General features: G+C 48.5%; 4 protein-coding genes across 4 annotated transcripts; 2 read left to right on the top strand and 2 right to left on the bottom strand.

Moving 5' to 3' along the window:
• Positions 1 to 556: 556 nt before the first annotated feature.
• On the top strand, positions 557 to 1,519 carry EI90DRAFT_3157328 (uncharacterized protein; the record flags this gene model as incomplete). The annotated part of the gene is made up of 1 exon (XM_039066104.1): positions 557 to 1,519. The coding sequence occupies one exon, from the start codon at positions 557 to 559 to the stop codon at positions 1,517 to 1,519; it is 963 nt and encodes a 320-aa protein (XP_038911687.1).
• Positions 1,520 to 2,438: 919 nt separating this feature from the next.
• Positions 2,439 to 3,757, top strand: EI90DRAFT_3146837 (uncharacterized protein; the record flags this gene model as incomplete). Its single annotated transcript, XM_039065462.1, has 5 exons — positions 2,439 to 2,649; positions 2,697 to 2,882; positions 2,927 to 3,079; positions 3,105 to 3,428; positions 3,450 to 3,757. 5 exons carry the CDS (start codon positions 2,439 to 2,441, stop codon positions 3,755 to 3,757), a joined length of 1,182 nt encoding a protein of 393 aa, XP_038911686.1.
• A 1,033-nt stretch (positions 3,758 to 4,790) lies between these two features.
• EI90DRAFT_3243699 (uncharacterized protein) lies at positions 4,791 to 7,118 on the bottom strand (the record flags this gene model as incomplete). The annotated part of the gene is made up of 7 exons (XM_039066544.1): positions 6,800 to 7,118; positions 6,305 to 6,739; positions 5,870 to 6,250; positions 5,622 to 5,810; positions 5,518 to 5,571; positions 4,912 to 5,463; positions 4,791 to 4,853 (listed from the first exon to the last, which is right to left on the bottom strand). Exons 1-7 carry the CDS (start codon positions 6,950 to 6,952, stop codon positions 4,791 to 4,793), a joined length of 1,827 nt encoding a protein of 608 aa, XP_038911685.1. The 5' UTR covers positions 6,953 to 7,118.
• A 4,441-nt stretch (positions 7,119 to 11,559) lies between these two features.
• EI90DRAFT_2833454 (uncharacterized protein) lies at positions 11,560 to 12,270 on the bottom strand (the record flags this gene model as incomplete). The annotated part of the gene is made up of 1 exon (XM_039053636.1): positions 11,560 to 12,270. A coding segment is annotated over one exon (711 nt), but the record flags the coding sequence as incomplete, so codon positions are not given.
• Positions 12,271 to 26,667: the final 14,397 nt, after the last annotated feature.

The raw sequence follows: 26,667 nt of genomic DNA, 5'->3' as shown, positions 1-26,667 counted from the left end.
GAAGCCATCCCATCAAACGGCTCCTTTCTTAATCTTGCAATAGGCATCTGATCGAGCAATCGCAACGTTTCGCACGCCAATCGCAACGTTTCTCGCAACGTTTCTCACGCCTTCACGGCATTTCAGGCACGCACTTGTTGACACCATTTGCACTCCGGAAACCAAAGAAGCACCCAGTGAATCATGGGTGGACGATGTGTATGTCCTCTCAGACTACCGGCAAATGCTCAGACTAACCAGTTCCTTCGGCCTGCACAATGCAACTTGAACGCATTCCCCAACATACGCGCACACTGGCGCCACTTGATAGCGCCAACTGTGTCCATGTAGCGTGTGTCATGGTTCTGAATATGGGCCCCTCTTTCAGACCCCCTCAGTGATAAAGGCCCATATGATAAAGGAAATGTTGAACGACGCGTCTCATCCTGTGGCAGCTACTGTGACACCCGCACTCCCCTCTAGTCCCCACACGGAAGATTTATCGGCAGCAAATATTCAGTCTTGAGGACAAAAGGGCTTCATCCTTTCTTCATTGGATAACTATGGTGATAGTGCTATGAACATTGAACTGCCATCACTGAACAAATCTTGTCAACCATATTTCTCTGACCCAGAGCTGTCGGACTCATCCTCTCTATCGACCAGTGGTTCTGGGTCACCTGTGGGTATCCAACTTGGACTTGATATAGCAGATGAAACTTTGGACGGCGATGAAGCTGTGGGCTCTGATCAGGATTACTATGACAATATTGCGCCACTTGATATAAGTGAAGACCCTTTATTTCAGCAATCAGATGCTATCTTCAAATGGCTAGAAGGCCAAAAGTCTCAACCTGATGCCCTCGGCGAACTAGAAACTCTTCCTTCTGCCTTTCGAGAGTCGCCTCCTATCCGGAATGCTTACATCCGTGCATTTATCATGTCTTCTTATCATGGTGCTACTCATGCAGCAGTCAGCGAATTTCTTCAGGGCCAAAGGGCACTTTTTCAATCAATAAAAGAATACAGTGGCGGCGGCCTATTTCACGATCTCGATACTATGGCAATTACCCTTCCAACTGTAGAAAAACGTTTGGGTCTTTCCTGTGACCCGTATATTTCATATTACTTTCTTTGCAGTGCTTGCTGGCGGCCTCATCATTCAAGCGAGTTTCCCTCACTTGAATCACCTGAATGCCCACATGCGACTTGTTCAGGACTTCTCTACACGATCAAGCCTGCTGAAAATGGGATGGAAAGACGTATTCCAATCAAGTTTCTGCCTTGCATTAATCTAGATGCTGTGCTTCAACGGATCTTGCTTTGCCCAGGAAAATTTGATCAGATGCAGCATTGGCGGCACCAAGGAGATGAACCAGGGATTGTTCCACCGATCTCAGAGGCCGAACACTACAGTTGTCACCCAGTTGACGAAAAGATGCATGACATACATGATGGCTGGGGCTGGCAAGCCATTGAAGCTGGCCTAAGGCGTGTCAGGGCACACCCGCCTGACCCGGCTCCACCCGGCCCAACCTGACCCGGTACCCCGCCGGTCCACCCTTCCTTACCTCCTCCCCCTTTCCCTTCTTCCCCCTCATCCTCCCCTCCTCAGTTTCTCCTTATCTTACTTCTCCTTTATTCTCTCTTTATTCTACATGGACGACTTTCTCTGTATCAATGTACAACTGACCCATCTGCAGCACGCCCACCATGTACCCGGCCCGGGCACCTCGGGCGACTTCCCGCTGTGCCCAGCACGCGCGCCTGCACCGGATACCCTCGGGATCTCCCACGGAGACACCCGGGTGGTTACGGCTGTGTGCGAGGGTGACGTGGCATCCGTCATGTGATCCAAGCCGCATGTATATAAACGAACCTGAAGTGGGAACCGAAGAAGTAGCCTTCTTCTCAACTTTCCACTTCAGGTAAGTAGTACAATATTTCTCCTTTAATAATAATAACAACTTTCCACTTCAGTCTAAGTGGCCAGGGACCACTGTCCCACATCAGGCCTGTCAGTACGCACGCCCGATCCGCCCCCCGCCAGGCTCTCGGTCCCGGACGCTATACCCGGACCCCCTCGACCCCAGACGAGTCCCTGACAAGGCGCCGGTGTCTTGGAAGAGGGGAGATAACTGACGAATGCATGAACACGAGTCGACAAAGATTTGTGGCTTTGCCTTGTGGGATTGTATTCCTTTTCAATATTGACTGGTATGTGGCTAGCTTGTTTTCGAGATTTAGCAGGAAGGCGAACTGCCACTCATGATACTTTTAGGTTTCAATGTGCAAACTGGTACCAATACAGTGTAGGCGCTATCTACCTGACGATCTGTAACCTCCCACGCTCGATCCGATTCCTTATGGAAGAGACCATCCTGTATATGGTCATACCTGGGCCAAGCGAGCCATCGCAGATACAGCTCAATGGAATTCTAGAACTCCTGGTTGCCGACATGCTTAAGCTGGAAGCTGGTATCTTTCTCCGAGTCTTCAGGTGCCAGGATAAACAACTCATGCATGGCCACCTTCACCTCTGTTGCTCTGACCTTCCTGCTAGCTGTGCTGCTACTGGGAGAATGGGCTGTACTTCCAATGAATATATGTGTACATTCTGCAATGCGACGATTGGAAGTCTAGCCGATCCAACTGGATTTGATCTCAACTGTGGGTAATGCCTATCTCCCTCTATTGTGACTTATCTCGTGCCGTAGATTTACGGCCAACTAGTGACAGCCGACTCCTACGATATTCCTTTATGTGGTCAGAGACCGAGAACCTTGATCAACGGGAATTTTTGACGAGGCGTAGTGGGAAACGGTGGTCACCACTTGACCAGTTACCAGGCTGGATGCCTTCAAGGGACAACCCGGTCGACTTTATGCATTCTTCCCTCCTAGGTATATCTTATTGCTCAGGACTAATGTATGCTGATACTGCAAAGGGATTGTCAAACATGTTTCCTGCGAAATCCTTCTAAGAGGCGGCATGTTTATTCGGAAGGCCAATCAATCAAATCCACTTGAGAAGTTCGAGTCCTTCATCCAGAATGCGATACTATGGCCAGCTTCGGTTGGGAGGCTTCCAAAAAATGTCAGTGTGTGCTTCCTTATGTTTCACAGGAACAATGGCCTATCTGGCGCAGGCGCTTTCTGGAGGACGTGTCAAGGCAGATGAATGGAGAAATCTAGCAGCCATTCTCTTCATAGCACTATACGCAAGTTGGCAAGAAGATGGCATGATTCCTAATGAAGAGGCTCCACTCCCGTCGCATCAAAATCTGACTGTGGCAAAATCGATGATTGCTCAGGCAAAACTCGTGCAGAAGCGTCGTCAAAAGTTTCTTGCTTCACTGAATATCGCTAGGAATCAGGATGGGAACAACCCAAGCCCCCCATCGCCTCGAAGAAACTATGCAAGGCACTACAATAATGTTCTTAAAGTCTGTGTGGCTTTGCGTATTATAGGGACACAGAGCGGAAGCATCTCTGACTACATGCGTGCACATGCTTGCCTAGTGCAAGCGTTTCAGGATTGGGCTGCTATGGGATGTCATCTTGTCCCATATTGTCACATAGCGCTTCATATGCTGGAAGGTCTGAGGTGCAATGGCCCTGTATATGCGACCTGGTGCTTTGGGCCCGAACGTCACAATAGGATTCTTGCGAATGTGAATCATAATGGCCATGGTGCGGGAGAGCTCGAAAGCACAATGGCCCGTGCTTGGCTGAAGATGCAGCTGCTGCAAGAGCTGGTTCGTCTACTACGGACTTAACTATTTCTGTGGTAAACAAGTGCTAACAAAGCTAATATCAGGTTGAAAGCCTCAAGATGATTAAAAATCCCTCCAGCGATGACCTTGATGTCGCAGCACAGCTGGAACGCCACATTAAGGGAGACAATAATGGGCAACGCAAGCGGGGGACCTTTTCAAATTTGCTTGCATCTCTAGCGGCAGCGCAAAAATCAAGTGAGTTTTCAGTCTCACCAAGTAGAGCATGGGGAAATTCATTTACAGATCTCATTGATCTTCCTGGTCAACGAAAACATACAAATCTCCGCGCAATTTCTGGCGAACTTTATGAATTGGTCTTTGTTTTTCTGAGGGATATGTTACAACCTAAGGTCAACCTAATACGCGATGCGTGTGTCTCCACTGGCAACGGGTTTCTTGGCGATGTGTGGTTGTACACCCATGTCCTGGTGAAAGGGCTACGGTATGGAGCTGGCTCAGCATCTAGGGGGAACCGTGCACGATTTGGGTTTATCGAGGGGCGACAACCCGTTGAGATACTCTATATTTTTTCGTATGACCATAACTCAACTGACAATCCAAGATCGATGGTGTCTGAGCCCCCCAGGTTTGCCGTGGTCCGACCACTGCTGACAGGCAACAATATCCCAGGTTTTCCGTGGGATCTTTGGTAAGTGAATACATTGACTCTGATATAGCAATGGACGTACTGCCAAGCAACTAGGTCTGCCGAACTTGGCATTGGTATATGGTACCCAGACCGATTTGGGTCGCCAAGAGCAATTCCGCTTGAGAAGCTCGAAGGCCGGCTGGTGTTGTGTACAGTTCCATTCTGCGGATCTTCATTTTGGGTTACGGTTTCCTTTGATCATGTACATTTTGTACATTTATTGTTGTGTCACACATCTGACTTGGAATATTCATCTCTAGATCAATCAGGAACCAGACCTATTATAGTGGTGTTGTGCTGGTTCAGAAGCAAATTTGGAACGTATGTTGTGTGATGTTTATTACATGCTTTCTTAACTAATGACAAGTTAGCGCATAGTCCGGATCACTGCCTCCTGAAAATATCCTGGCTAAATCGCAGGAAAGCCATTCGAATATCAAGATATTTCTGCATCCTTTTATGCAATATCAGACATTAAGTTTCTGTTATCGTTCCAAAAACTTACGACTTCTCCCCCTGGTATACCTGCTCTCCACACTTGTCGATTCCACCGAAATCGCCCGTCAGTTGACTCAGTTTCGTTGCCATCAGGCTCTTCAACGGCTTGCTCTTCCTCTGAATCCTCAGATGCACTGTACGGAATGGGGCTTGACATTCCAACTTGCTTCCCCTTCCTCTTGCTACTTGCTGCCACGTTTCTTCTCAGATTAGGACGGGGTCTCGGCAGCACACTCGAGCTCTTCTTAGTCTTAACCTTCTTCCTTGGTGGTGACTTTGGAATGGTTGATCCATCAACTGCAGCATCATCTTCACTTGGATCTTCGTCTAGGTCTTGTGGTGGCAAACCCACATCCGGGATGTGGCGAAATCCCAACGTGTGATGGTTTCCCTCTTCCTCCAATGATTCGCGTATGATCCATGGTCTGTCCATCTCTGGATGGCGCTTCAAGTAATCAGGATCAACAAAGGCACGAGGAATTCTCGTATCAGGGCCATTCTCTTTCCTGAGTGCGCTGAACTTAATTGGTGCATCCAAAAGATTGAGGGTTTGAAGGATCTTTGGGCATGACTCCGCAATATTTGTTCTGCCATCACTGGATTCACGGCGCACCTGAGCAATATACTCTTCATACTTGCCATCAAGTTCTTGTTTCCATATGACAATCTGTCAAAAGATGAATCAGAGATAAAGATCTTCGGTTTCTGCATACGAACTTCGGGGATTAGGTAGCCTGCTTGCCGTCGGATGAGTGGCATAACTGCACCTTGATCCAAGATCTCTTTCTCATCATCGTAGTACTCGGAATCATCTGAGCTCTGGTGGGGCCCGGTGAACAACCAGTCATATTCAGGGCCAACCAGAGGTGGGAATGCATGTCGGACAAGTCGACGATTTTGAGCTTTCTAGGGAATCAACGTAAGGTCGGCAAGCCAATATTTGAAAAGTCTCGGCTGGTGCTTACGGTGAGTACTCGACTTCTATGCCGAGCCCGTCGCTTCAGTTCGTCTCGGACATGCTCAGGTAAGGCCCGGTTCCTTATCTTCTTTTTGATGTTATTGAAGCGGTTATGCAGTTTTTTGACAATTTTATTGCGAGGGACTTTGAGGATCTCTTCTTGTGTAAGTCCGCAATACTTTGGTCCGTACTTCTTAAGGACTTTCAATACATGGGGCACCCATTCTTCATTTGCCTGGAAGGATACACCCCAATTTGGACGAACCCAGTGCACAATTTGGCCATCGGATGTCAGTTCTTGTATAAACAAGGCACCATCATCTTCGGCAGGATGGTAGTCCCCATTTTTCACACCTTGTGCATGATCAAAGCAGCTACGGATGGCTTTCTAGGGAAGGGTTGTCTGTGTATTTGAGTCTATGCAACATTTCTTCATACTCACATCAAGTTCCGTTAAGCGACCAGTTTTGGCAGGCTGCTTCGGCCCGCTGTCAGAAGTTGACTTTATCTTAAGTATCTCTCCACGGAGCTCCGCCACTTCTTCTAACAATGCTTCGTGTTTTTCTGACCATTCCTGTTCTAGTTGACCATTCATTTTCACAAGCTCCCTTACTTCAGAGGTAAGCCGGCTGACAGTAGTCTGAAGGCCAGAGACTTCGGTAACAAGTTTTTTAATAGTTGCCCCAATGTTGCGGGCGGACGACTGTTCAAGAAGGTGGGGATCGATCAATTCGTCGGGTATTGGTTTTGTATTCACGCGGTGATGAGGCTGAGTACCACTGCGTGTACTTGTGGATGCTGGCTGGGTAAGGAATGGGTTACGGAATACCGGGGAGGACGCAACCCCTCTAGGTGGGTGGATGTTTTTTCTTTGATGCTGTAATGCAGCTCACTGGGTGAAATCATTCATTTTTGGGGACATTGGGCATCTACATACGCTTCTACTAGTATCATCTGGTCCGTGTATTTCTGATTCCTCGTCATCATGCTGAGCTGAGAGACTTCGCTCATTGGCATGGCTATAGTGTGAACTAGGCGGAGGACGAGATGGTCTCGACTTGAGTGCTGGTGTGAAGCTTCTAAAGGACATTTAGTAGGGCTCGGTGGTTTAGTTAGGGAACTCGCTGTAACATGAAGTTTGGGGAATGCTCAATATGACCAAATTTGGATAATTACAAATGCGCGCCAGAAAATATGTAACATCGAGCACTTTCATTTAACGTGCGTTATATACATACATGGGCATTTAACACGAGTTATAACATGGTCATACCGCCTCCCCTACCTCACAATTACTTCTCTCTAAAGCATGTTATTTTCGTGTCATATTTGCACTTCTAGGCGCATTATTCCGGTCTTATATTTAGCTCATTGTGCTGTGAGCTTGTCAGCTGCCATGTCGCATAATCAAGAATGGATTGTTCAAAGAACTGGACCTGAGCGAACATGCCAAGGCTGCTCGTAGTTATCAACTCCCGTTGGCTCAAGGGACTGAAGTTCCTTGGTTCCTTGACTGGCCCAGATGGGAAGACACACCCGGACCATTGCCTGGTGCTGAAGACAGGGAGGCCTATGAATTCCGACTCATGTGGCCTGGCCCTCCCCCATCTGACAAGGACCCATCCACCCTCAAGTTGGTGGAGAGACGTTGTCTAAGCCGGACATTCTACTACCCGGATACTGGATGCTTCATGATTCGCGCCAAAGCTCAAGAGGTGGTCATGGATGACGCTGAGCAACAACTGGCACAGCCAGATTCACTGACTCCCTTCGACGAGGGCTCAGACGAGCTGACATCAGGAACGTTGGGTTTAAACCTAGGAGATGTTTCCATACCACCTCCATCTCCCAACTGGCCAGGTGCAGGGAGTTCGGTCTTCCTACCCCCTCCGAATGTGGTGGTGCCGCAGTCAAGCGTTCATCCCACCAACACCCCATCTGCCCTTTCCGCTGACAACTCTTCTGCCTCATCCTCTCCCTCGGGTTCATCGAACCAAAACCGCTGGAGGAAATTGCCTTGAGAAGAGAGAAGGTCCCATCCGTATCCCGGCCGAACAGAAGGATCAGTCTCGGGTCATTCGGGACAGGCTCGTTGGCAAATGGGGAACGAAACCTGTCGAACTCAGATGGACTCATATTGCCCCAAACCTAGTCGATCTGACTACAACAGGGATGTGGATAGAAGGTGGTCTTCTCAACCGATGTCTCAGGATTCGATTGCTCGAAGGGACAGCCGTCCTAACCCGAGAGACTCGAATCTCGATCCTTCCCTATCTAGCATGGTACCATATAGCGCTGGAGGGGCACAGTCTATTCCACCGACGTCAACTTTCGCGATGCCAGTCAATCCTACGTGGGTGGTGGATAGCAACACCAACACCGCCGTGCCTGCATTCATCGTCAACCTGGGAGCTCCTCCCACGACTGTTCATCCTCCTTCTATGAGCCAGCCCTACCCCCCGCCCATGCAGTACCCGGGACCGGACCCACATCCATCCTCCTCCTCTGGTGGAGCTCAGTATGACTCCCTCCCTCTGGATTCCTATCACGAGCGTTCGAGAAGCTGGTCACCCTGGAGAGATGACCCATGGAGATACGCCCCTTGGGGACCGCATCATGGTCATTAGGAGACTGGGGGGTGATGTTACGGATACGGAGTCTCCAACGACCATATCCGTCGCATAGTCAAAGACTTCCCCTCTCTATCGCTCCCCCTCTCTCTCCCTTTCACCATCTATCCTGATACCCTACCCTCCTTACTCGTTCTACCCCTTTCCCCCCCCTCATGCAAAGCTTTCCCCATTGGGGTTTTGGTGCTGGCCGAGGTTACTTGTGTTTCGTGGGATTTCCCACAACCCTTCCATTTGTAGATAGTCACATGTCTTGTACGGAAACCGCCAAAGGCGGTTCCCGCTAACTACTACTACTCTCTACAACTGTCTTGTGTGCCATCCCTTGTATCAACCCCTTCTTGTGACTCAACTGAACCTGTGTGACTGTACAACTCGCAACATGTCCTATAAGTCTGGTTATGTCAAGTCCTCTAGCGGCCCTCGCCATGAGAACTTGAGGTCATGAGTCAAAGACTCTCGACTTGTATATCATCCTATGGAATCTGTATCCTACGGGACTTCATCACTCAGCTCTCCCCCCAGTGCTCGATGGACAACAACATATCACGACCCTAGAGATCATGAATACTCTGAGGTCCACATTCCCGTGATGCCGGTACACTCGCTATGCAAACGCCAAGTAACCGATGGCAGTTATACGAAGTTCTCACCCACCTCACAAGTCGCAACCACGCACACAGTACGCTCCAATGGAGCGCCAAGTACCTGTGGCCGACCCATCCTTCCTGATGTCTCTGACTACCTACCATCAATCCCTTAATAGCTCACTACATCACCAACCATGATCAATGGGAATTTGATCGTCCACTCCCATGCAAGACTGGGATCACTCATCGATTACATATCCCATTATGGTACAGACTAGATACAACGATCGTCATCCCTCTATAAGAACGGATCGAGGAGAGGGGAGTTCTCCCCATCCTCGTAACAGGAATCCAGCGCTTTTGACATCTTCACAAGATGTGACTCAGATGCTGTGGATGATCAGGCGATAAAGATGAAGTTGGTAAGTGATGATTTGGTTCCGCTGTCATGGACTCCATGTTGCCATCGACTGAGACAGTGGATCGAGCACATTTGTATACTTTATCTACAAAATCCCATACTGACATTGCTTCAAACATTGGGGATGAATCTCAAGCCAAATAATCCATCAACTGTGAACCTGAGCATTGGAAAGTGCTGGTGACATGATCACTCTCTACAGTGGTCTCTTGTTCGTTCAACACCTCAGCTGGGTCTGGAGTGGAAAGGGTAGTGTGTGGAGGAGGAGGTGAGGAGGCGTCCAACACTTGAACATATGAGGTGAATGCAGACCAGTAGAAGGATCGAAATTGATGGCTTGTGAAACAATTGTTGTAACTGAGAAGATATGAAGCAATTTGAGGCACGTTAAGTTCTTGTTTTGCAATCAAAGCATTTGCACACTTCACCAACATACTTTTGGCTCAATCAATTGCTGTGGATTCAGAGTCAGAGCTATCTTGCATTTTCTGCACAGCGGCCTGAAGGGCAGCATAAGCTACCTCTGTTTTCAAAGGGGATTTGGTAATGTAATCGGTGATGTAGTACAAAATTGCTTTAGCTGATGTGCCAGAACCAATAAATTTTATGTCCATATTGCAATGCACTGCTTGTAAAATCGTTTTGCAGTAGTTGTTGATCATTTCATTGGTGCAGGTTGAGCTCACCAGTCTCCATATCCATGGAAGAACTGCAGACGATGTGGTCAGGAGAGTGCCCAAACCGACAAATTCCATCTCCTCATTTGTAACAAGTGGTGGAATGTTTATGGGACTGACACTTTTGAACCAAAAGATCTAAATCCTTCTGCATTTCTGACTCTGAGTGAGTATCTGGATGACATTGGATAGTACAGGGATGAATCTTATCAGAGTGGGAAACAGAGGGTCCTGTGGGTGTTCGATCCTCATTGCTGATAGTGTCATCCAACCATTCCAAGAGTTGAGTCTGCCAAACAAAGTCATGCTGTATTAACACCCGATCCTTTATTTGTTGAGGATTCAGAGCACCTTCAATCCACACCAGCATGTGACAATGTAGGGTTCCTCATCCCTGAGCTTCGACTGTTCCATAGTAAGCTTTACAAGGGCCTAAGATACCATCAGCACAGATGTGGTCGGTGTTGGAATGACCCAAGAGAGCTTTAATGAAGGCCTCAATGTATATACGAAAGAATCAAGCAGCAATAAAGGGATTCCGTGCAACCAGGGAAGCCTGTTCCCAGTAGGAGGGCACCTCAGCCAGCAAGATGGCATCCAAGTCAAATTGAGCCCCTGAAAGGAACTTGACAATGGGATTGTACACATCTGCAGGATTGATGGTGACAAAAAAGGTAGGACAACCACGTTCAAAGATGAGTGCTCTGATCTCGTTTCGCATTTGAGTTCGAGCAGCTTGGGAACCCAGAACTTTGGCTGAAATTAGAGACACATCATGCATGAGTTTAAGGACCACATGTTCATTGTCAGGGGATGACTCCCGGGTCCCCATGACCCTCCCCTATGGTCCACAGCCCTGTAGTGTAACCAGCCCTATCCAGGGCATAACCTACTGTGGGTAAGAAGATGAGAAGGGAGCTAACTTCTCATCTTCCCACAGTGGCCCCAATATCAGCAAAACTTCCGGGGATACCCAGAAGTCACATGAGGAATAGGAACCGGGCCTGGAGCATGTGGCGTGCGGAGCATGCGGAGCATGCGGGGTGGAGCACACATGCAGGTCCGGGTCCAGGCTAGTCAGGGTGTGTGCCCTGACATTCATCAGGCTCAGTGCCTGCAGCATAATCACCACAACAGAATCAATCAATGACTGTATCAAAAGTGACGGGGGCAACATGGCTCAGAGTGTGTACAACATGATCGAAATTGGAATGTGTAGTTTTTAATTTTGATTGGAAGGATGTGATCTGACATTGTATGATGTTGAAGATGACAAACAAAAAGGAGTAATGCTCTTGAAAACGACGGTCAGTGAGAGAGAACAAATGAGAAGCCAAGAGCTGTAAGCCCAGTGGCAAACGACAGTTATGCAGCTCTGCACCAATGCCAAAGGGGAAAAGAGTGGGGTAGAGGAGAGCGAGCAAATGGGGATCAGAATAGTGGTTGGCTGGATTTGGCAAATGTTTGATTTGGATGTGAGCACCCACCTCACCATTAGCACGTTTCAGGTGTCTGATGGTGGCAGCTGTCATTTCAGCAGTGTTTGCATCATGCATATCTATGTCACATACCACCACATTTTGATAGATAGGACCAGCTGTGGGACTGCAGTCCCCATCTTCGGAGGTGTGTGGATCATATCGGGATCCAGACGCCATAGCAGCTGCTGTGGGACAGTGAGAGTGAATGAGTACTGGTGGAATGTCACATTTGGGTAGTTGTTTCAAATGATCCTCATCTAGTTGGATGTCGGAATACAGTGGATTATGATGGATGAGCCATTCCAGCGCTCTTTGTACTTTCTCCTGTCTCACTATCAAAGGCCGTGCATTCTTCAACAGCCACTCTTTCGAGGGGGGGCTAGGACCCACAAAGATGATGCACAGAGGGGTAATGACTTCTTCCAAAGCCGGAGGCAGAAATTGGGCCAGAGCTTCAGGGTTCATGGGGAAAATGATAATATGCCCTTTCAATGCACATTGAGCAGTACCATTGAAAGAGGGTGCAGCCAGGCCAACGGAATGAGCATTCAATGTGGATTCATCTTGCAAATGGATAATCCAGGATTTGGCATGTTGACGGGCGATCAAGGCTTCTTCTATGATAGATAGGTCTGTTAATTGGGGAGGAATGGGACCGAAGAAAAGATTGTTAGCCAATGCAGTATTAGGCAAACAACCACAACTTAAAGTGCATTTGCATTTGCAGCACATTCAGACCCAGACATTGGAGGTCGAAGCATTGACAATTCCATTGGGACACAACATGACATTGTGTAAGAGAGGATGATGAGGCCAGGGGTGTGCTGATGGTGGATAATGACCTTGCAGTACCACCACATCATAAGATGCTAGATTCACGGGTTCCGGAACCATCGCTGACAAGAGCATTGCAGCTCCACACACTGCACATACTGTAGTAGTCAATGAGCGAGAGGATAATAATGCGAAAAAGTGCTTCACCATTTCAGTTTTACACTGGTCAGGAATTCTGGAGGGCCACCATAATGCACATTGCGAGCACCAATTGTGATAAAGATTGTCAGGAACGTGTCGGACGTGTATCCAGATGATCCACAAGGCACACAAAGTTGTCTGGGCTTGTAAGGTTGGAGGGGTGGGACTTCAGCTTCAGCAACTTGGGTGGAGCACTGCACTTTGTTCTTACGTTGTTGTCCCAATTTCAGACAGAAGCCTTACGATGTAGAGAAGACACTAGGGGGGGGAATCCAAGTCAATATACAAACTGAGTGTCATATCCGTGCATACCCGATCCTGACCCAACTCCCGGACCTCCTCCTTCACCACCTCCAGAGTCCTACCCTACCGCTGTCCATTCCAATATTCACCTTCGGTCCTGACACCACACCTCCCCTCACCCCTCATGCCACCTCCACTCCTCCGTCCTTCTCCTGTCCTATCTCCATCCGCTCCAATACTCACCTCGGACCAAACACCACTCCTCTTGCCACCCTCCTCCTACTCCTCCTCCCACTCCTCCACTTCCTCCTCACAACACCTCCACCCTTCCGTCATTCTCCTACCCTTCTCCTGTCCGCTCCGACACTCACCTCCGGACCTGACACCTTTCCTCTCCTCCACTTTTCCTCTTTCCTCTCTCTTCCCTCTGGTCCTCTTCCACCGACCTTCCACTGCTGTCCCGTACCTCGTACTTGGACACTGCTCGTACCTTTGCTCCGAGACTTCATCATAGTTCCTACCTCGGACTTTGACTCCACCTTGGCTTTAGTCCATTGCATTGGTGACCTCATACTACGTAAACACCATTGCCAATATTCCTTGGACTTTCAACCCCGCCTCTGTAACCTCTGTAAGCTCCGCAACCTCCAAGCTCCATGGATCATCTTCGGCACTTTCGCTGCTTGTAATGTATCTCTCGCATTTTCCCCTCATCCCTATTTGGACTGCTGCTTCTTCCCATTCTAGCCAGTTAGCATCCCCACTTCCCCTCATCCTCCTGCCCCTCTGGGCTTTGCCCTCCTTACCTCCTTTCGGATGTACCACAGGTTCTGCCCTATGACTGTCGGTACCGCTCCGCTTCTGTCATCCCTTTGTTCCCGTTCGGACATCTTCATTCCAATTCGGACCCCCTTTGTTTCCCTGTGCTTTTGCCCTCTCCATTATATATATTGGCACTTGTACATACTCGTTTTAGGCCTTAGTCTAAAATCGACCTGAAATGCCCCCTAGAGACTTCCTGCTCACCTCCTATGAAATTAAGGACCAAATGGACAAACAGCAATGGCACAGCACTCCACTTGAGTCGCTGAGGCCAAGGTCCCTCCTTGCTAAGTCTCCAGTTCCCTCCGGAATCGTCTGCCCTCGCCCAGTTCTAACACTGAGGTACATCCAGTGTAACCTACATGCATTATAAGCACAAGTAACTAAATGGACTGGCCTGGAAGGAGTGGTGGATCAAGTGCAATATTGATGAATGAAAAAATAGACAAATGGTTAATGTTGGCAAACCTTGCCAACAAAAGGAAATAAGGAAACTGTCATATCCATACAACTCCGGACCTCCACTCCTGATTCTGGACTTCCATCTCCTCCTCCAGAACTCCACATCCTCCACATCCTCCCCCTGTTGGTTGTTGAGAGCCCACTCTACCTCTGGCTCCAACACAACATCCAACACTACCTCCGATCCGACTCCGGTTTACTCCGGGTCCAATCCCAACCTCATACCTTCCAGACCAGAGCTTGTGATGCTCCACCTCTGGCTCCGGACTCCTGTACCAGAACCCCATTGCACCTCCACCTCCAGAACTCTGGTCACATCTCTGCCTCTGGACTTTGACCTCCTCCTCTGTCTTATCTCCTTGTATTCCTTATTGCATTTCATTTATTACATCTAGCCAATATTCTGGACTTTGACTTCTGACTCCGGACCCTGCAGTCTCTACTGTATGGTGTCATTTAATCCTCTTGTTGCCTCTTCCTTATTTAGACAGCTGCTTCCTTTCCATATTAGTCAGCTGTCATTCCCCACAACCCCCTCCACTCCTTCCCCTCTTGGCCCTTGGGGTTGTTCCCTCATCCAGTCCCCCTTTGTTCTCCTTCCAGTTCCCTTTGTCTGTCAGGGCACACCCACCTGACCTGGCTCCACCCAGCCCAACCTGACCCGGTACCCCGCTGTCCACCCTTCCTCACCTCCTCCCCCTTTCCCTTCCTCCCTCCTCATTCTTCCTTCCTCACTTTCTTCCTATCTTACTTCTTCTTTATTCTCTCTTTATTCTACACGGACGACCTTCTTTGTATCAATGTACCATTGACCCATCTGCAGCGTGCCCACCATGTACCCGGCCCAGGCACCTCGGGCAACTTCCCACTGTGCCCAGTACGCGCGCCTGCACTGGATGCCCTCGGGATCTCCCACGGAGACACCTGGGTGGTTACAGCTGTGTGCGAGGGTGACGTGGCACCTGTCATGTGATCTAAGCCGCATGTATATAAACGAACCTGAAGCGGGAACCGAAGAAGTAGCCTTCTTCTCAACTTTCCACTTCAGTCTAAGTGGCCAGGGACCACTGTCCTGCATCAGGCCTGTCAGTACACACGCCCAATCTGCCCCCTGCCAGGCTCTCAGCCCCAGACACTACACCCGGGCCCCCTCGACCCCAGACAAGTCCCTGACAGATAGAGAGGAGAGAGAACAGGAAAGAAGGGTGCAGGATGGGAGAAGAGGTACCGGGTGAGGTGGGCCTGGGTGGAAGTGGGTCAGGTGGGTGTGCCCTGACACCGTCCAGCTGGCAGGTGGACAACAATGAACCACTCAAACAGGCAACCTTGGTTGGAAGGTACATGCATGGGGGAGGAAGTTGTCAGAGTCTGTGCATCAGTTCGCATGTAAGAATCTCCCTGGGAAACTAGTCGTTGTAAAAGCTGGGGAGCCAACCCAGCTGGCGATAAGGCCTTATATACATGAGTTCCGCAACTCATAAGAGCGCAGCTACATTGGGAATACATGGTAGCCGATAGAGAAGTGTCAGGGCACATACCCTGACTTAGCCCGGACCCGGACCCATGTCCGGACCCACTCCACTTCCCACGCACTTCCTGCACCGCACGCTCCGCGCACTGCATGATCCGACCCCGGATCCCACCTCATGTGACTTCCGGGTATCCCCAGAAGTTTTCGCCATATTGGGGCCACTGTGGGAAAGTGAGAAGTTAACCTTCTTCTCACTTTCTTACCCACAGTAGGCAAGTGTATCTACTTGCCCCTTTGTTTATATCACTTTCTTACCCACAGTAGAGTCACTGCCCTGGACAGGGCTGTTCATAGGTTAGGCTGTGGGCCATAGAGAGGGGTCATGGGGACCCGGGGTCCGTCCCCTGACGAGAAGCAACACGAGACAGGAGAATAGACCATGTGGATAAGGGGGCAATAATGGGTAAGGGATGACATGATAGCGGAAATAGCGCATTGAATACAGCCTGCATTCTAACTACAGCAAATCACACGCAGATATCGACTTATGGGTACTCAACCTATCCAGATAGGGGTCCGGGCTGGCTGGATAACCATCCATGCCCTGACAGAAGTGTGGATGAGGGTGACAGGTGGATGGATGGATGGACAGATGATGGTGGTAGTGGGTGGGATGGGCCAAGTGGCACTAGGACATGTTGACAGGAATGGTGGATATGCCAGGTCATGACCGTATCCCCTTCTTAGGGCCGACACTGAAGGAGGGAAAAGCCAGTAGTACCCTGACACCGCTATATCATGGCCTACAGACATTACCTAGCGCCTGACACACAGTACCCCAGTCCCCCAAAGCTCGATGAACCTCCCCTATCATCGTTGTATTTTTTTTGATAATTTTTCAGACCAGGTTATGGCCCACCCGAACATGTTACCAGGCCGCTTTCATAGTATTTTTACCATAACTCCCCCAGTTCTTCTCCGATCCGGATGCACTTGGTATCGCTGGAAAGCTACCATCAAAACGAGTAGAACGAGTCCAAGATCGGGAGATTTGGTGCAGCCGTTGTGGATATCGTCAGAGTTTATCGATTGTGTGGCCGTTCCTATATATTTTTATGTTTTCTGTTGTTTCTTTTGTTCTATGTTGTTCTGTCCGTTTCTATCCGTTTCTATCCGTCCCTAACACCGTCGGATTGCTCGGACATTAGCTCAGTATAACCTGGGTTTATATACAAGATGTATCTAGTATGATACAGAGATTCTCCCCTCTGCTCCACTAAGTACTAGGTCCGTGTGCCTGGGGTGGTGTCTGAGTGCTTGTAGTCTTGGGGACAGTGCTTCGCAGGCAGTACTGCTAGCTTGTCTTCCAGGGAGGTCAGTTAGTTGGGACCGGGGTCACAGTGAGTCCGAAACCCTAGGTGCCCTTTCCACCCCCCTTCTTCTTTCCCTTTGGTGAGGGAGCAGCTGGAGAGAGGCGAGCCCCTTGACTGTGGTCCTGCCTTCCCTTCCTGCTTGCAATGCCCCTGGAGGCCCAATTGGTGCATGTGGGAATTGTTCAGCCAATTCCGAATTTTGAATCCACATGTGAAATCAAACATCAATTTGATTAAGTCCAGTCATTACCCAACAACTCGACTCAATACTCCGCCCTCATGGCTAAATCACTGGAGCTCCGCAACATCGCGTCCTGGGATGAAGAGGACATCCAAGAGGCAACGGATGACAAGCCTGCCATGATGCAGGTGAAGCTCAACAAGCAGGTGAGGTGCAAGGCAGTCAAGAAAGCGGCCGAGGCAGCTAGATGGGTGGCTAAAGGAAAGAAGAGGCGTGAGGAAGAGGAGGCCAGGGAGCAGGAGGCAGAGGCGAAGCGCCAGCAGGCACGGGCGGCTGGGTCATCCAAAGGCAAGGTGAGCAGCCGGCATCTTAAACACTTACTGCCACAAGGTCCCTGAGGCTAACACATGTAATTTTTTTGTTTGTTTTTTTTTTTAGTGCAAGGCCTCAGTCAACCTTCCACAGGCCACAAGGGAGAAGCCCCCCTGTGGTTGTTGCATCAAGTCCCAGCTGGTCTGTGAGCAGGGCAAGTACCAGGTGTGCACAAACTGCATGCATGCCAGGGCCAAGTGCAACCTGGTTATGATTCGAGCAGGGACTGCAATGCCCTTGCAGCAGAAGAAACTGCGGGTGATCTTACCCAAGGTGCCAGTACACACGTCTGAGGATGGGGGAGATGAGGAGGAGGAGGAGGAGGAGGATTGGGACGAGGATGAGGGTGACGTGGGGAAGTGGGGTGAGGCAATCATCAATGCCCTCAGGGAGTTGACCGATGCTGTGAGGCAGTTGCCCAGTGAGGTTGCCAAGATTACATGGGAGGAGAGGTCGAGGAAGAAGAAGGAGAAATCGGACAGTGGGGGAGCGGGTGACCCACCCACATATACTTCCCATGGTGTGGGCGCATCGCCTTGATTTCTTTTTTTGTATATACCTCCATTGTGCCATACCCTACTCAACACATGGCCAGTTGATGCATGAGCACTCTAAGAAAAGTGAGGGCCTGGCTTGTCAGGATACAGTGCATGGAAGTCAGAAACCAAGTCAGAGGCATGGCCAAGCTCTGTGGCTGGCAACCAAGAAGTCTCCTCATCTGTCCCATCATACCCAAGCCAATGTACAGTAACTTGCAGTTACGACGCCTACAATCCAACTTGGAATCTAGTATTTCAGCAATCTCATACTCAGGTTCACCGTCGATCTCAACAGGCAGAGGCAGAGGTTGTACACAGTTGGGAATGGTGTTGGGGATGGCTGGTTCAAGTTGGGACACATGAAAGACCGGATGTATGGCTCTCATAGTCTCAGGGAGGCGGATGGTGTGGGAGTGGGTTCCTGGCACAGCGATGACCTCAAAGGGCCCGAGGTTCTTTTCTGAGAGTTTCTTCAAGGGTCAGGTGGATCTAAAATACTTAGCCTTAACAAAGACCAATGTACCAACCTTGAAGTTGGGTGCAGGTGAGCGTCTAGCATCCACAGGGCCCTGATATCATCATTGCACTGAGGACGAGGGTCGGATGGTATCCCTTGTTGGCAAAGAATGGGGAGATGCCAGTAGTAGCATTGGGGGCATTATTGTATGCGAACTCAGCCCAATTATCCTGCTGGTAGTTGCAATACACCCGAAGATACTGTTCTAACGTCTGGTTCATCCACTTGGTCTGACCATCCCCTTCTGGGTGATAACCCGAAGTGAAGTGAAGGGGGATGTCAAGAGCCTTACCTAGAGAGCGGAAGAAATGGGATACGAACTCGGATCCTCGATCCGAAGTGATGTGGGATGGTACGCTGTGTTTCAAGAATACATGGAGGAGGAACAGCTTGGCGAGACCAGGTGCATCAATGGTATCATGCATATGAATAAAGACACATTGCTTCGAAAGATGATCAATGACTACCAAGATGGCTGTGAAGCCAGAGGATGGGGGAAGCTGTTCAATGAAGTCCATAGATATCGAATTCCACAGGCGACCAGGGATGGGGAGTTGTTTCAGCAAGCCATAGGGCTTGTGACAAGGGACCTTGGCACGGGTGCAGGCAGTACAGGACGAGACACAGTCCTTGACAAATGAACGGATACCCGGCCAAGTGCACTCTTGACGGACCAGATCCAATGTGTGGTTCTGACCAAAGTGTCTGGAGAGTGGATGATCGTGCTTGTATCTCAAGATCCTGAGGTGGAGATCGTTTGTGTCCGGTATGTAGATATGCTTGTTGAGCCATAACAGGCCGTCCGCTGTAGGAGAAATAACGGTCACACTATGGAAACCCATTATGGAAATATGCCAGATAAATCACAAAACCCCATATGACAAGTAGATATGAGAAAATAGAAGAACCTGAATTTTAACGAATTTTTACGAATTATTACAACTACACATGATAAATTGGAAGAAAGAAAATTAGCAAAAATACTTCAAGCTTAGCATCAACAAGAAGGAATTCTCGGGGGAATTTATAGCAAATATTAAACAAAGAATTAGGACAATTGACCAAGATTTGACTATAAAAACAACCAAAGAACCTCCACAGAAACTACTTTCCCATGCCCGCACACGTAGCCGAGGATGGAAGTACCACGGAACAAGGATTACTTAGGAACTAATGCAAAATTCAAAGTCGTGTTTATAATAGAAAATGTAGATGTCTCCCAAATGGACCCAATGAAAGTAATTACAGGGAAAACTACCCATAAACGATGGAGATATGAACAAAACTTTCGGAAAACAAGGACAACATTTAAAAAGGCAAGCGCGAAGAACAAGCAGTAACGACTGAGACGAGCTTGATAGCCCATTAGAAAGAAAGGGATCTAATCTTAATCCACCCAAATTTTTATAATAAAAGGATCATGCATCAATGAGATATCCAATAACGGGAAGAGCAACATCAAAAGTCTGGGCTCAGGGAAAAGACGACGTTTACATAGGATCCATATTTAAAACACACTACGAAATTTACACGGAAATTATGATAAATAGGAAACTATAGTTATAGTTATGCAAATTTTCAGCCCAAACGATCCAGCCGTTGTGAAGTTATACCAATGTGTCAGGGTTCAGCACCCTGCCTTAGGGTGCCCCGGACTCCCCACCTACTTTACCCCCTTTTATTCTTTGACTGTTGCCTTGTTGTTGCCTTTGTGTGTTGTGTACACGCGCGCACGGGATAGCGTGGGAACTTTCTGAGCGAGCAGCTCGCCCAGAATGTTCCCATGGGTCACAGCCACAGTTCTGGGCGAGCAACTCGCCCAGAACGTTCCCACGCTTACTGGGCACTGCCACCTGGATGTTCCCTCCGGGTCACACTACACAACTCTAGGAGCTGTATAGTTGTGGGCATGTGACCCATTCCTTTATATAGCAACCATGCGGGGAGATGAGACCTTTACCCTTCTTCTCATCTCATGCCCCGCATAGGCAAGTGTATATATTCCCTTTCTTTTACTATACATCTCATGCCCCGCATAGTGTGAGGACAGGTTAGATGGGGGTTGAGGTCAGGGAGCCTCCGAGTCTGAGGCCGGGCCCTGACAAATGACAGGAATATAGAAATCCACATCATGTTCAAAGACACGTGAGGGTGGCGATGCAAAGGGAACAGGCCGTCAGAACCGAGATCCGCACTTCAGCAGATCGCGAAGACCAATTTCCGTCCAAATAAGGAAGACCCTGGTCAAAACAAAGCACAGAAAGTACAAAACAACCTTAGATCATGAGGGAAAAATCTGAAATAAATCATGGAAGCCCATATAAAGGATTGTCAGGGACCAACCTGGGGTTGAGAGTGCCCGGGTATATCGCCTGGGGCTGAGGGTCCGGTAGGTATGACGCAGGCGCATGTAACAACGGGCCCAAAGCAGGCAAGAGTCCCTGGCCACTCAGGCTAAAGTGGGAAATGTGTTATTGTTATTAACAAGGGAAATGTAAGCTACTTGCCTAAAGTGGGAAATGTGAGAAGAAGGTTGCTTCTCAGTTCCCACTTAGGCTGTGTTTATATACATGTGGTTGAGGCCATGTGGGAAGTGCCACATCATCTACGCACACAGCCACATCTGTCCGGGTACCTCCATAAGAGGTCCCAGGAGCATCCGGTATGTGGGAGGTCATCTGGTGTGTCTGGGTCCGGGTGCGTTACACTGCAGCCAGGTCAATGGTACATTGATACAAAGGAAGTCATCCATGTGATAAGAAAAGAATAAAGAGGAAAGAGAAAAGAAAAGAGAGGAGAGAAGAAGGAGAAGAGTAAAAGGGGAAGAGGGGGAGGTTGGGAGGAGTGGATGGTGGGGCACTGGGTCAGGTGGGGCCGGGTCAGGCGGGTGTGCCCTGACAAGGATACAAACACCCGCGCATACCATAAATCCCGAACAATTAAACAGAAATGGCACCCACATATGATCGACTATGGGAACGATGCACGTGATTTGTCAGAGACCAGATTCGAGACGAGGGAGAGTCTCCGTGACGGAGGGCTTTGGCCTCAGCGACTTATGCCAAGAGCGCTGTAGGAGAAATAACGGCCACACTATGGAAACCCATTATGGAAATATGCCAGATAAATCACAAAAACCTCATACGACAAGTAGATATGAGAAAATAGAAGGACCTGAATTTTAACGAATTTTACGAATTTTTACGAATTATTATGACTATACACGATAAATCGAAAGAAAGAAAAATAGCAAAAATACTTCAAACTTACTATCAACGAGACAGAATTCTCGGGGGAATTTATAGCAAATATTAAACCAAGAATTAGGACAATCGACCAAGATTTGACTATAAAAATAATCAGAGAACCTCCACGGAAACTACTTTCCCACGTCCGAACACGTAGCCAAGGATGGAAGTACCACGGAACGAAGATTCCTCAGGAACTAATGCAAAAGTCAGAGTCGTGTTTACAATAGGAAATGTAGATGTCCTCCAAACGGAACCAATGAGAGTAATTACAGGGGAAACTACCTATAAACGATGGAGATATGACTAAAACTCCTGCAAAACGAGGACAATGCCTAAAAGGGAAGCGCGAAGATTAACCAGTAACGACCGAGACAAGCTTGATAGCCCATTAGAAAGGAAGGGATCCAATCTTAATCCTCCCAAATTTCCATAATAAAAGGATCATGCGTTAATGAGATATCCAATAACGGGAATAGTGACATCAAAAGTCCGAGCTTAGGGAAAAGACGATGTTTGCGTAGGATCCATAATTAAAACATACAACGAAATTTACACGGAAATTATTAAAAATGGGGAACTATAGTTATGCAAATTTTCAGCCCAAACAGTCCAGCCGTTGTGAAGTTATACCCATGACGGGAATATAGAAATCCGCATCATGTGTAATGACATGTGAGGGTGGCGATGCGCAGGGAACCGGCCGTCGGAACCGAGATCCGCACTTCGGCAGATCGCGAAGACCAATTTCCGTCCAAATAAGGAAGAGCCCGGTCAAAACAAAGCACGGAAAGTGCAAAACAACCTTAAATCATGAGGGAAAAATCTGAAATAAATCACAGAAGCCCATATGAAAGAAATAAACACCCACGCATATCATAAATCCCGAACAATTAAACGGAAACGGCGCCCGCATATGAACGACTATGGGAATGACGCACGTGATTACCGAATGTGCGCGCGAACTTTTGCTAACTCAACGAATACCAGGAAATAGGACACAACCTTGGTACCATTGGAAAGGTGGGAATAAATAAAAATTTATGATACCAAGAACGTGAGAAAACATCCAGAAATGAATGAGATATAGGGACATGAAGTTAGAAACCTGAAAACGCGCGGGAAAACAGCTTCAAGAGGTCCAGAGTCCTAAATAAAATACATAAAAATATGAAATCTTCAAGGACGACCTACTATAACAACGAACAATACATATGGAGGATTAGGATATGATAATACAAAAGGGAATCAGGGAATATGAACAAAATTCACGAAAACCACTAAACTACGACGGACCATGGCGGGAATTTTAGGGAACGATATTCTAATGAGGTGGAGAGCTATAACACATTCGTTTGAGTAATTCTTAATTACTAGCAACTTTTTCTTTCAGTTTTAAACCTGAATAATTCACTCATTTACCATTTCAGTCTCATTTTAACTAAATGTCACTAAATAAAAATGGAATAAATCAGCTGAAGGTCTCAGCACAGCCGTACGCATAGTAATACGAAGTTTGAATTCAGAATCATCGAGTCATAGCAAATTTAATGGTATATATAGGGAATTTGAAATAGGTAACTGTGGCAAATGCAGCACAGCCAAGTTCCAATTAACCATTAAAATAGCTTAGGCGAGGGAGGACAATAAGAATTCTAGGCGCAGTCTGACCACAGTAGAACCGCAGTTCAGCGCAGCAAAAGCGCAGTAGAACTATAGCATGAAAATTTCATTTTTATTCAGTTTGAGAAAAATACACTGTAAATAAATCCTGTAAATAGAAGGTAGAGCGTGAAAAAGGAAGGCGACCCAAGGAGTATAAAAGGGAGACCCTTTCTGCGACTTTTCGCCCCCCTTAGAGAAGTAAGAAAATAGAGTATTATTTTTCTCAAGCATTTCTGGTTGTCACTCCAGTGCGAAAAAGTGATATTGTCAGGGCATACACCCTGACCTAGCCCATACCGCATCCACACCCGCACTCACACCCGCACCCGTGACTGCACCCGGCTGTTGCACTCCCCGCGCGCGCCCTGTGCCAGATGCTCAGTGCGGCCGGATGGCCCGGACCTCGGGTCTCGGGTCTCATGTGACTTCCGGATATCTCCGGAAGTTTTCGATGTATTGTGGCCACTGTGGGAAGATGAGAAGTTAACTTCCTTCTCATCTCTGACCCACAGTAGGCAAGTTGTATATACTTGCCTCTCTTTTATATATCATCTCTGACCCACAGTAGGTTGTGCCCTGGACAGGGCTGGTTACACCTGGGACTGTGGACCATAGGGGAGGGTCATGGGGACCCGGGAGTCGTCCCCTGACAGATATACAGTTAAGATTGCCACTGTAGTAAAAGGCAGCAATAAAGGAGAGAAATATTAAGTAGATATTTCAACAGGAGAGCTGGTTAACACTCCAGATTTCAAAGTGTAAACACAAAACAGTTATTTTGCTACTGTTAAAACAAGCAATAAAATAAGACAAAAATAAAACAAACTCAAGGGACACTCCAGACACAATCCAAATCCATTAACTGATTAGAATCTTTGAAACTTCACCAAGTAGAAGATTAAATCCAAATTAAAACAACGCTACACAGAATTACACCTAGACAAATTAAGAAATTTCAATAAAGAAACAGCTCCGCAGGGCTCGGTTTATCTGTAAGTCAATTCCCAGGAACTTTAAAACTAACCCATAAAAATAGAATTAGCCAAAACACTCGGATTGGTACTGTGTTTACGATGAGTAACGCTGGTACGCTTCCTCATCCTAACTAAAGAACCAGGGAACAGCTTGGTGGTGGTCTCGTTTGAACCTCCCAACTGACCTTCCTTCGTTCTCTCCTTCAGCGCTGTGCCTAGTGACACGTCCGTGCCCTAACTTACTGACTGGCAATCAGAACTGAAGGGGGTAACTCTAGTTGATTTTATTACTGGAGTGTAACCTATGTACAAGCGGGATATATATATGGTTACAGCGAAGACGGGTCCGCAATTGGCGGAGCCGAACGGAGCGGAGCTAACGGGGTTAAACATTAGCCGACTGAATATTACTGACGAGTCGGGTCGCGGGGTTAGCGGAAAGGCAGGGGATAACCCAGAAACGGAAAGGAGGGATAGGCCCGAAGGTGGGCTCTGCAGGGCAGGCGAGTGTATTGCCCAGCGGAGGCGGGAGTGTGCTAGTGGACGTCGGAGCTGTCCGGAAGTCTTCGGGGCTCCGTACTTAGGGAGGCGTAGGTAATAAATTGAAAGGAGGGGGTGGTGACCATCGAGTAGTACCAAGAGGATTGCGGAATACGGGAGCTCCGAGGTTAGTGAGGAAGGAGCGGGGGTAGACCGGAGGGATCGGAGGGACCGGAAGTCGATGGCCGGGGATGGATAAGACATGATTACTGAATGTGTGCACAAACTTTTGCTAACTCAACGAATACCAAGAAATAGAATACAACTTTAGTACCATTGGAAAGGTGGGAATAAATGAAAATTTATGATACCAAGAACATGAGAAACCATTCAGAAACGAATGAGATACAAGGACATGAAGTTAGAAACCTGAAAACATGTGGGTGTTAGAACTGGGCGAGGGCAGACGATTCCGGAGGGGAACTGGAGACTTAGCAAGGAGGGACCTTGGCCTCAGCAACTCGAGCAGAGTGCTGTGCCATTGCTGTTTGTCCATTTGGTCCTTAATTTCATAGGCGGCAAGCAGGAAGTCTCTAGGGGGCATTTCAGGTCGATTTTAGACTAAGGGCCTAAAACGAGTATGTACAAGTGCCGATATATAATGGAGAGGGTGAAAGCACAAGGGAAACAAAGGGGGTCCAAATCGGAATGAAGGTGTCTGAACGGGAACAAAGGGATGGTGGAAGCGGAGCGGTACCGAAGGTCATAGGGCAGAGCCTGTGGTACATCCAAAAGGAGATAGGGAGGGTGAAGCCCAGAGGGGCAGGAGGATGAGGGGAAGTGGGGATGATGACTATCTGGCTAGAATGGGAAGAAGCAGCAGTCCAAATAAGGATGAGGGGGAAACCCGAAAGATACATTACAGGTGGCAAAAGTGCCGAAGATGATCCATGGAGCTCGGGGGTTACAGAGCTTACAGAGCTTACAGAGCTTACAGAGGCGGGGTTGAAAGTCCAAGGAATATTGGCAATGATGTTTACGTAGTACGAGGTCACCAATGCAATGGACTAAAGCCGAGGTGGAGTCAAAGTCCGAGGTCAGAGCTATGACAGAGTCTCGGAGCGAAGGTACGAGCGGTGTCCGAGTACGAGGTACATGTCAGGGCATACACCCTGACCTAGCCTGCACCCGCACTCGCACCTGCACTTGCACCTGCATCCGCATGCACACCTGGCCGTTGCACCCCCTGCGCATGCCCTGTGCCGGACACTCCGTGCAGCTGGATGCCCCAGGCCCCAGGTCTCGGGCCTCATGTGATTTCCGGATATCTCCGGAAGTTTTCGATTATATTGGGCCACTGTGGGAAGGTGAGAAGTTAGCTTCCTTCTCACCTTCTTACCCACAGCAGTGTGCCCTGGACAGGGCTGTGTCCCTTTAGGTTGTGGGCCATGGGGGGGTCACGGGGACCCATGAGACATCCCCTGACAGTATGGGACAGCGGCGGAAGGTCATAACTTGGTGGAGGGTCGGTGGAAGAGGGTCAGAGGGAAGAGAGAGGAGAGAGGAAAGGAGAGAGGAGTGGAGGAGAGGAAAGGTGTCAGGTCCGAAGGTGAGTATCAGAGCGGATGGGAGAAGGGTAGGAGGGTGATGGAAGAGTGGAGGTGTCATGAGGAGGAAGAGGAGG

The sequence above is a fragment of the Cantharellus anzutake genome, assembly GCF_015039405.1.
Source record: "Cantharellus anzutake strain C23 chromosome Unknown EI90scaffold_60, whole genome shotgun sequence".
Classification (NCBI taxonomy): Eukaryota; Fungi; Basidiomycota; class Agaricomycetes; order Cantharellales; family Hydnaceae; genus Cantharellus; species Cantharellus anzutake.
Note: the sequence above shows the minus strand (reverse complement) of the source record. Positions and strands in the feature narration are given on the sequence as shown.